This window comes from Gopherus evgoodei, unplaced genomic scaffold (assembly GCF_007399415.2).
Source record: "Gopherus evgoodei ecotype Sinaloan lineage unplaced genomic scaffold, rGopEvg1_v1.p scaffold_36_arrow_ctg1, whole genome shotgun sequence".
In the NCBI taxonomy this organism is placed as follows: Eukaryota; Metazoa; Chordata; order Testudines; family Testudinidae; genus Gopherus; species Gopherus evgoodei.
In genome coordinates, this window is record NW_022060038.1 from 203,439 (window position 1) to 214,081 (window position 10,643).

A 10,643-nucleotide genomic window follows, 5' to 3' on the forward strand; every position below is an offset into this window, starting at 1 on the left:
AACTGCCTGTCCAGTACAAAGGCTGGTCAGGAATGTGGACTTTTATAGTCTATGACAATTATCCTATCCCCATGCTACTGAGAGAAGACTTGGCCAACCAGGTGAGGCGGGCCAAGAGAGTGGGAATGGTTACCCGTAGCCAAACCAGGCAAGCTTCCAGACCCATTCCTGTTCCTGAGCCGTCCACAGAGGCCCCGTCTGTGTTACCAGAGACCCAGACAGAGGTAGTGGACCCGGATTCCATGCCTACCACTGAAACAGCCACAGCATCTCCAGTCCCAGGCCCGGAACTGGAACAGCAACCAGCACCAGCGATTGCAACCCCATCTTCAAACTCAACGCCAGTGGGCGCCAGCGAGCCACAACTGGCAGAAGCAACAGACAGCCATACCCAAAAGGCTCAGCCAGAGCCTGAAATACCCTCAGGTGCACCAGCGGAGAGCGGTTCACCAGCAACGGAAACAACCCCATCACCTACATTGCTTCCAGAGGGACCAAACCCAAGTCCACAGTCTGAGGAAGAACTGGTGACCCCAGCCTCAAGGGAACAGTTCCAGACTGAGCAGGAAGCAGATGACAGCCTTCAGAAAGCGTGGGCGGAGGCACGGAGCACCCCACCGCCTCTCAGCTCTTCTAATAGATCCCGGTTTGTTATAGACCAAGGACTTTTATACCAGGAAATTCTTTCTGGTGGACACCGGGAAGAATGGCAGCCGCAAAAACAGTTGGTGGCTCCAACTAAGTACCGGGGGAAGCTCTTAAGCTTAGCCCATGATCATCCCAGTGGCCATGCTGGGGTGAACAGAACCAAGGACCGGTTGGGGAAGTCCTTCCACTGGGAGGGGATGGGCAAGGATGTTGCCAGGTATGTCCGGTCTTGTGAGGTATGCCAAAGAGTGGAAAAGCCTCAAGACCAGGTCAAGGCCCCTCTCCAGCCACTCCCCATAATTGAGGTCCCATTTCAGCGAGTAGCTGTGGATATTCTGGGCCCTTTCCCAAAAAAGACGCCCAGAGGAAAGCAGTACGTACTGACTTTAGTGGACTTTGCTACCCGATGGCCAGAAGCAGTAGCTCTAGGCAACACCAGGGCTAACACTGTGTGCCTGGCCCTAACAGACATCTTTGCCAGGGTAGGTTGGCCCTCCGACATCCTTACAGATTCAGGGTCTAATTTCCTGGCAGGGACCATGGAAAAACTGTGGGAAACTCATGGGGTAAATCACTTGGTTGCCACCCCGTACCACCATCAAACCAATGGCCTGGTGGAAAGGTTCAATGGAACTTTGGGGGCCATGATACGAAAATTCATCAACGAATTCTCCAATAATTGGGACCTAGTGTTGCAGCAGTTGCTGTTTGCCTACAGGGCTGTACCACATCCCAGTTTAGGGTTTTCACCATTTGAACTTGTGTATGGTCACGAGGTTAAGGGGCCATTACAGTTGGTGAAGCAGCAATGGGAGGGGTTTACGCCTTCTCCAGGAACTAACATTCTGGACTTTGTAAGCAACCTACAAAGCACCCTCCGACACTCTTTAGCCCTTGCTAGAGAGAACCTAAAGGATGCTCAAGAAGAGCAAAAGGCCTGGTATGACAGACATGCCAGAGAACGTTCTTTCAAGGTAGGAGACCAGGTTATGGTCTTGAAGGCACAACAGGCCCATAAGATGGAAGCATCATGGGAAGGGCCATTCACGGTCCAAGAGCGCCTGGGAACTGTAAACTACCTCATAGCATTTCCCAATTCCTCACTAAAGCCTAAAGTGTACCATGTTAATTCTCTCAAGCCTTTCTATTCCAGAGACTTACAGGTTTGTCAGTTTACAGTCCAGGGAGATGATGCTGAGTGGCCTGACAGTGTCTACTACGACGGGAAAAAAGACGGTGGCGTGGAAGAGGTGAACCTCTCAACCACCCTGGAACGTCTGCAGCGGCGACAAATCAAGGAGCTGTGCACTAGCTTCGCCCCATTGTTCTCAGCCACCCCAGGACGGACTGAACGGGCATACCACTCCATTGATACAGGTAATGCTCACTCAATCAGAACCCCACCCTACCGGGTGTCTCCTCATGCCCAAGCTGCTATAGAATGGGAGATCCAGAACATGCTACAGATGGGTATAATCCGCTCATCTACCAGTGCATGGGCATCTCCAGTGGTTCTGGTACCCAAACCAGATGGGGAAATACGCTTTTGCGTGGACTACCGTAAGCTAAATGCTGTAACTCGTCCGGACAACTATCCAATGCCACGCACCGATGAGCTATTGGAGAAGTTGGGACGTGCCCAGTTCATCTCTACAATAGACTTAACCAAGGGGTACTGGCAAGTACCGCTAGATGAACCTGCCAAGGAGAGGTCAGCATTCGTCACCCATGCGGGGGTGTATGAATTCAATGTCCTTCCTTTCGGCCTTCGAAATGCACCCGCCACCTTCCAGAGGCTGGTAGATGGTCTACTAGCTGGACTGGGAGAATTTGCAGTTGCCTACCTCGATGATGTGGCCATTTTTTCATACTCCTGGCCCGAACACCTACTACACCTGGAAAAGGTCTTTGAGCGCATCAGGCAGGCAGGACTAACTGTTAAGGCCAAAAAGTGTCAAATAGGCCAAAACAGAGTGACTTACCTGGGGCACCAGGTGGGTCGAGGAACCATAAACCCCCTACAGGCCAAGGTGGATGCTATCCAAAAGTGGCCTGTCCCACGGTCCAAGAAGCAGGTCCAATCCTTCTTAGGCTTGGCCGGATACTACAGGCGATTTGTACCACACTACAGCCAAATCGCTGCCCCATTGACCGACCTGACAAAAAGACCCAGCCAAATGCCGTTAAGTGGACTGATGAGTGTCAAAAGGCCTTTACCCAGCTTAAGGCAATGCTCATGTCTGACCCTGTGCTCAGGGCCCCGGACTTTGACAAGCCATTCCTAGTAACCACAGATGCATTTGAGCGTGGTATAGGAGCAGTGCTCATGCAGGAAGCAACAGATCACAACTTCCATCCTGTCGTGTTTCTCAGCAAGAAACTGTCTGAGAGGGAAAGTCACTGGTCAGTCAGTGAAAAGGAATGCTATGCCATTGTGGACACCCTGGAAAAGCTACGCCCATATGTTTGGGGACGGCGGTTCCAACTACAAACTGACCATGCTGCACTAAAGTGGCTTCATACTGCCAAGGGGAACAACAAGAAACTTCTTCGTTGGAGTTTAGCTCTCCAAGATTTTGATTTTGAAATTCAGCACATCACAGGAGCTTCTAACAAAGTAGCTGATGCACTCTCCCGTGAGAGTTTCCCAGAATTCAGTAGTTAAAAAGTGTTCTTAAAATGTAGAAGTCTGTTAGTTATATACTTAGGGGTATATGTAAAGGTGCATGTGTTGTATTAATCTGTTTATTTTAAAGTTCTAGAAGTTAATCGCCACCAGTGAGCTTCCCCACTGTCTGCAATTTGGGGGGCGTGTCATAAACAGATAGCTAAGGGTTAATGTCTCTTCCACCTGAAGCACCTGACCAGAGAACCAATCAGGAAACCGGATTTTTTCAACTTTGGATGGAGGGAAGTTTGTGTCTGAGTCTTTTGTCTGTCTGCCTGCTTTCTCTGAGCTTTGGAGAAGTAGTTTCTACTTTCTAGTCTTCTGTTTCTAAGTGTAAGGACAAAGAGATCAGATAGTAAGTTATATGGTTTCTTTTCTTTGGTATTTGCATGAATATAAGTGCTGGAGTGCTTTGATTTGTATTCTTTTTGAATAAGGCTGTTTATTCAATATTCTTTTAAGCAATTGACCCTGTATTTCGTCACCTTAATACAGAGAGACCATTTGTATGTATTTTTCTTTCTTTTTATATAAAGCTTTCTTTTAAGACCTGTTGAAGTTTTCTTTACTGGGAAATTTCAGGGAAATTGAGTCTGTACTCACCAGGGAATTGGTGGGAGGAAGAAATCAGGGGGGGGAGATCTGTGTGTGTTGGATTTGCTAGCCTGATTTTGCATTCCCTCTGGGTGAAGAGGAAAGTACTTTTGTTTCCAGGACTGGGAACAGAGAGGGGGAGTCACTCTGTGTAGTTTCACAGAGCTTGTGTCTGTGTATCTCTCCAGGAGCACCTGGAGGGGGGAAGGGAAAAAGGATTATTTCCCTTTGTTGTGAGACTCAAGGGATTTGGGTCTTGGGGTCCCCAGGGAAGGTTTTTCAGGGGGACCAGAGTGCCCCAAAACACTCTAATTTTTTGGGTGGTGGCAGCAAGTACCAAGTCCAAGCTGGTAGCTAAGCTTGGAGGTTTTCATGCTAACCCCCATATTCTGGACGCTAAGGTCCAAATCTGGGACTAAGGTTATGACAACCTCAGCCTAGATTTCAAGAGGTGCTGAGCACTCGCAGCTCCCACTCTCTACCACTGGAGTGGTGGGTGCTCAGCAGCTGTGAAAGGTCAGACCCTGAATGACTGAACTCAGCATCCAAACAGGAGTGTTGGAAACTCCCAAAACTGCAGGGGGGGGCCACCAGTGCCTGAAATGTGGCCTGCCCCCCCGCACTGCCCCTTTCCCCAAGGCTCAGACTTGCTCTGCCACTGAAAACTCACCTCTCTCCTTCTACCTGAGCCGCTGCCTGCACCACCCCTCCCCCTGAAGCCCCAACCTCTCACAGCCCCTTCCCCTGAGGCCCCATGCCACCCCTTAACCCCGAGCCCCCATTCAATCCTCTCCACTCCCACCCCTGTCACTCGCCATTCTGGCTGTAAGCATTGGGAGGGCTTAACGCTCCAACGTTTATCAGTAATGGGACCAAGGCCCGGCGTCCAAACCTGAAACCCTTTAAGTCAGCAGCCACTTAGGAAAATGTTTGCCTGGAGTGTAGGGGACTGGACTAGATGACCCGTGAGGTCTCTTCCAGCCCTACACGTCTAGGATTATCACTGGGTAATGTCCCCTAGGGATTGCCCATCAGGTCAACTGTCCTGATGACTTCTGTGAGTGAGAGGCTGAGGCAGATAATTTGTCTTCTCAGCGCTACTTGATAGGCAGCAATAGTAAAGGGCACCAGGAGAGAAGGCTGCCATGGACCTGTTTGACTCTGCCTCCATTACTGTCTGGGTGTCAGGGACCACAGGTCTTGAACATCAGACTACAGGGCCCTTAGGCACTAATAAACCCCTGTGACAAAGTGGGTTTTTCCTCCTTATTATGTTGTACACAAGCGTATTTGAGTCTTACATTTTTGCATGAATACTGTGTGTGCCTCAGTTTCCCTGTTGTACTGCACCAATGACTAAGTGGTGGGAATAAGGCTGGGTGACATTTGCTGAAGGTCTCAGGACCAGGTGAGCTGGCTCCAGATGCCTGCACGTAAGCGATGGCTGGTGCCCTTCCTAACCTGGGACCAAAGAGGGAGTGTCATGTTGCACTCCATATGGTTTTTTAATATATGCTTATACATGTAAATATGATGTAACTGGAATATGCTTTAGGCAAAAAGGTCTCTTGTAAGGTGTCATTACAAAGCTTATCATCTACTGAGTGTGATCATCCTATTTGTTTGCAGGTATTATTTCTCTGTCTAGAGTTAGGAGAATAAGGGTTTGTCTACAGCACACAGCTTTTAGTGACAAGGCTGGGGGAGCAAACAGCTGTGCATATCTCTCTATCACTGTTATAGAGCGTGGAAAATGTATGAGTTTATCCTGTGTAAGTTTTATACAGAGTAAAACAGATTTATTTGGGGTTTGGATCCCATTGGGAAATGGGTGTCAGGATGCTAGCGTGGTAATCTGCTGAACTGTATTTGGTTACAGTCTGCTCCTTTGAGGGGCTGGCCCAGGCCTGTGTTGCAGCAGGCTGGCGTATCTGGCACAACAAGGCAGGGTTCTGGAGTCCCAAGCTGGCAGGGATAACGGGCTCAGAGGTAATTTCAGTTCATCAGGTGACAGTCCCAAGGAGATCTCTGTCATCCAAACTGTCACAGGGGGATGCACCCAAGAGACACTTTGCCAGGAAAGTGAGACAAACAACAGGAGGAGGAGCAACAGGCATGTCAGAGGTCAGGCCTCTGGAAGCTGGGCAGTCTGCTGTGGGGGACTTGGAGAGAGGGGAGTCCGGGGTGTCCAGCCCAGGGTCCCCCAAGATGGAGTTTGCTGAATGTCACTGATTTCTGTGCTAACAAGCTCTGTTCTACACTCTGTTCCTTTGATAAATAAACCTTCTGTTTTACACACTGGCTGAAAGTCACGGCTGACTTCAGAGTCGATGTGCAGGGCCCTCTGGCTTCCCCACAACCTCCTCTTTCATCGTGGGGGTTTCACCGTGACTCGGATGATGCGGGGGTTGGCGGCGATGACTGGGCAGGCGATGGTGTTCTCTCCGCTCTCAGCCAGGCTTAGGGAGGCTCAGGGAGGGCCCAGGAGAGCCGGAGGGGGGCGGGGGGGCTGGTTTGCTTCACTGTGGTGAAATTCTTTGTCTTGTTCTTGCTGCTGTGATCACAGATCTGTGGGTGGGGGAGCACGAGAAAGGAACCAGCCTCCCTCAGCCCTTGCTAATGCCAGAATCCAGGCCCCAGTCATGTATACCAGCCCCCACCTCTTCACTCCCAGGGCACCAGCTCCCTCCTGCCCTCCTGCTTCTCCAGCAGTTCACTGCACTGCCTGACAGCTGGGCCGACTGTGACATCATCGATGACATCTTTGTGAGCAGTAATGTCATGGGCAGCCCCTACCTCCCTGCTCCCCGAAACGGACAGATCCGGGAAAGATGCTGATCCATCGGAGAGGGTCCAGAGAACAGCTACGGGAATGATTAAAGGATTAGAAACCTTGCCTGATAGTGATGGCTCAAAGAACCCAGTCAGTTCAGTTTAACAAAGAGAAAGTTAAGTCTGATCACAATGTGCAAGTACCTACACAGGGCACAGACATATAACAACAGGCTCTTCTCCCTGGCAGAGAAAGGTCTCACACAATCCAATGCTGGAAGTGGAAGCTAGACACATTGAGACTGGGAATCAAGTGGAGATTTCTAACAGAGAGAGGAAATACCCACTGGAACAATTTATAAGGGTTGTGGTGGATTCTCTATCACTGACCATTGTTCAATCAAGGCAGGATGTTTTTCTTAAATTTCGGCTCTGGGAATTATTTGAAGGCAGGTCTCCAGCCTGTGAGATGCAGGGGATCAGACTGCATGAGCATAATGTTGCCTTCTGGTTTTGGAATTAGTGAATCAGTGAATAATGGGGATACAAAGCCTCCAATGGGCCAGTTCCCCTGGTCAGATTCTCCTTGGCCTTGGTGTGATGTCTAGTTTGTAAGTTCCTCAGTATAGGGATCACGTCTCAGTTTGGGAAGTGTCAGGCACAGACCTTTGGGCCCCACTGGAAACAAGATTAAATAATAATATGCAGCTGTTCATCAGTGGATCTCAAAGCAGTCTATAAAGGATGTCAGTGTCATTATTTCCATTTTACAGAAGGGGAAACTGAGTTACAGGGAGGCAAAGTGATTTGCCCAAGGTTCTCCAGCAGGGTAGTGGCAGAGTGTGGGAATAGAAAGCAGATCTTCTGAGTCCCACCCCATATTCACAGCCTGTATGGATGTCATCCAGGGTCTACATCTCCTTGCCCCTTCGTGCATGAGTAACTGGTTAAAATATAGGAAATAAGGGGGTATAAATGTTCCATTTCACAATGGAGAGAGGTTAACAGTGGGGTCCCCCAAGGATCCTGTACTGGGACCAGCGTTGTTCAACACATTCCTTAATGACCCGGAAAAGAGAGTGAACAGTGAAGTAGCAAAGTTTGGAGGGGACACACAATTTTTCAAGATAGTTTAATCCAAAGTTGACTGAGAAAAGTTACAGAGGGATCTCACTGGGCAACAAAATGGCCAATAAAATTCAGCATTGATAAGTGAAAAATGAGGCACACTGGAAAAAATCATCCTAAATACACATATATAAGGATGGAGTCTAAATTAGTTGATACCACCCAACAAAGAGATTTTGGAGCAGTCATAGGGTAGTTCTTTGAAAATTTCTTCTCTATGCACAGCAGTAGTCAAAAAGGCTAATAGATCATTAAGTACCATTAGGATATGGATAGAAAATGTTATACTGCCACTATATAAATCCATAGTACGACCACACCTTCAATAGTGTGTGCAGTTCTGGTACCCAATCTCGGTAAAGATATAGTGTAACTTGAAAAGGGTCAGAGAAGGGCAACAAAGACAATTAAGGGTACGGAATGCCTTTCATATGAGGAGAGACTAAAAAGACTTGGACCGTTCAACTTAGAAAAGAGACAACTAAGGGGGGTTATGACAGAGGTCTATAAAATCATGACTGGTGCGGAGAAAGTGAATAGAGAAATGTTATTTTCTTTTTCACACAATGCAAAAACCAGGGTAGCAGGTTTAATACAAAAAAGAGAATGTATGTTTTTTAATGGAACACAGAGCTAACCTATGGAACTCACTGCCAGGGGATGTTGTGATGGGAAAGGATTGAAAAATCCTTAGATAAGTTGATGGGGGATAGGTCCATCAAAGGCTATTAGCCAAGCTGGACAGGGATGCAAGCCCATGCTGATGGTGTCCCAAAACCTCTGCCCACCAGAAGCAGGGATTTGAAGACAGGGGATGGATCACACAATGATTGCCCTGTTCTGCTCACTCCCCTGAAGCACCTGGCATTTGTCACTGTCGGAAGACAGGACACTGGGTGAGATGGACCATTTGTCTGTCCCAGTAGATGCCTTTTTGTATGTTCTCTATGCTGTCTCCCTGAGGAGACTTGTACCTGGCTTCCATGCTGGTCCCAAAATGTGCTCACTTTGCCAATGAGGAAATTGAGGAGGAAAGAAACTCTCTAAAGGTGACACGGTAGGTCAGTGACAGAATGAACACTAGAGCTCCCGTCTTCCAATGTGCAGCACAGTGCACTTCCCATGGCTTTATTGCACGTCCCCCTTGGCTGCTGCTCTCCTTGGCTATTCAGAGTGCAGCTCGGATGCAGCTTGTCACAGAGGAGCCCACACCGTGCTCTCGCTCTCACAAAGTCATTTTAACTTTGTGCTTTCTTGTTTTGTTGTTTCCCTTGAACTTAGAACAAGACTCACTCCGTCTGGCTGTTTTCTGTGGCAGGGCGCTGTGCTGTTACAGCCATGTGTGCCCCAGGATATTAGAGAGAGAAACTGGGGGAGGAAAAAGCTTTCATTGGACCCAAATTCTGTTGACGAGAGAGACCAACTTTCAACCTTACTCTGTGGAAGTACATAATAAAAACATCCCGATAGTTCCAATGAAAACTTTGGTTTAATTTCCAAATCCCAGAGCATTTTCTGTGTCCTGCTTTAGCTCAGCAGGGAGCTTCCCCTGCACCACCGATGAAACACATTGATCACCCGTTTCAGGATCTCTTTTGTTTTCAACCCATAAACGATGGGGTTTAACATGGGGGGAATGAGCACACAGAGGTTGGCCAGCAGGATGAGAATATAACCTGGGATGATGTGCCCAAATCGGCGTGCAAAAATGAGGAAAAAGACCGGTGTGTAGAACATCAGTATGACACAGAGGTGGGAGCTGCAGGTGCGAATAGCCTTGAGCCGGGCGTCATTCGATGGGAGCTGGAAAACTGCCCTGAGGATCAGCCCATAAGACAAAGCAATGAGCACAGCATCCAAACCAATTACTAAAATAGCCGTAGCTAAGCCATACCAGATACTGACTGTGATGTCGTCGCAGGCCAGCCGGACTATGGCCATGTACTCACAATAGATATGAGGCAGGAGGTTGGTTCTGCAGAACTTCAGCTGCTTCACAAGAAAGATGACAGGGAAATTGAAACAGAAACTTCGTGTGACAATTGCCAGCCCCAACTTCCCGATCACAGACTTGGTTAGTATCATGGTGTATCTCAGGGGGTCACAGATGGCAACGTACCGATCAAATGCCATGGCCAGTATGATGGCCGACTCGGCCAGAAAACTGACATGGATGAAGAACATCTGGGTCAGGCAGGCAGCAAAAGAAATTTCCCCCGCTCCAAACCAGAATACAGCCAACATCGTAGGCACTGCCGTGGTAGATAACAGCAGATCAGCAGCAGCCAGCATGGACACGAATAGATACATGGGCTCATGGAGGCTTCGTTCTGTTAGTATGATGAATAGTAGGAGACAGTTTCCAAAAAGTGTTGCAATGTACATCAGACAGAAGGGAATGGAGATCCAGACATGAGACTCCTCCGTACCCGGGATGCCAGTCAGGATATAGGTCACTGGGGCAAAAAAGGTGTGATTGTCAGCTGGCATCATGTGCTATCATTTGGATTTTCTGTTCAATTTCCTGTAACTAACAGCAAAAGAGACAATCAGTGAGAAGGTGAGTGTCGGCTAGGACTGGACTGCATTTGTTACAGTGTGATGGGTTCCACCAGGGGAACCACATGGAACTGGGGTTTCATTGAGCCCTCTGACCCACCCGTCTGTGCCCCCTCTCACACTGTGCTGCTGTGACAACCTGCAGACCTGCTCCCCATCTTACACTTACACCAGCATCCACACACGCAGGGACACACCCCGCTGCAATTACACGCAGGCTCTAACCAGCCACTGCATGAACCAACAATAGAAAGGCTGCAGCCAAATTAACCAC

General features: G+C 48.7%; 1 protein-coding gene across 1 annotated transcript; it reads right to left on the minus strand.

Annotated features, from left to right (window-relative positions):
- Positions 1 to 6,969: 6,969 nt before the first annotated feature.
- On the minus strand, positions 6,970 to 10,303 carry LOC115641966 (olfactory receptor 52B2-like). The gene is made up of 2 exons (XM_030545310.1): positions 9,373 to 10,303; positions 6,970 to 6,995 (listed from the first exon to the last, which is right to left on the minus strand). The coding sequence occupies exons 1-2, from the start codon at positions 10,301 to 10,303 to the stop codon at positions 6,970 to 6,972; spliced, it is 957 nt and encodes a 318-aa protein (XP_030401170.1).
- Between the last annotated feature and the right edge of the window lie 340 nt (positions 10,304 to 10,643).

What these genes read in the sequence shown, in the direction of transcription:
- LOC115641966 (XM_030545310.1), bottom strand. Translation starts at nt 10,303, where the DNA reads ATGATGCCAGCTGACAATCACACCTTTTTTGCCCCAGTGACCTATATC. An exon ending in ACGGGTGATCAATGTGTTTC is followed by an intron (nt 6,996 to 9,372) that starts ATCGGTGGTGCA and finishes AGAAATCTCCAC; the next exon opens with TTGATTCCCAGTCTCAATGT.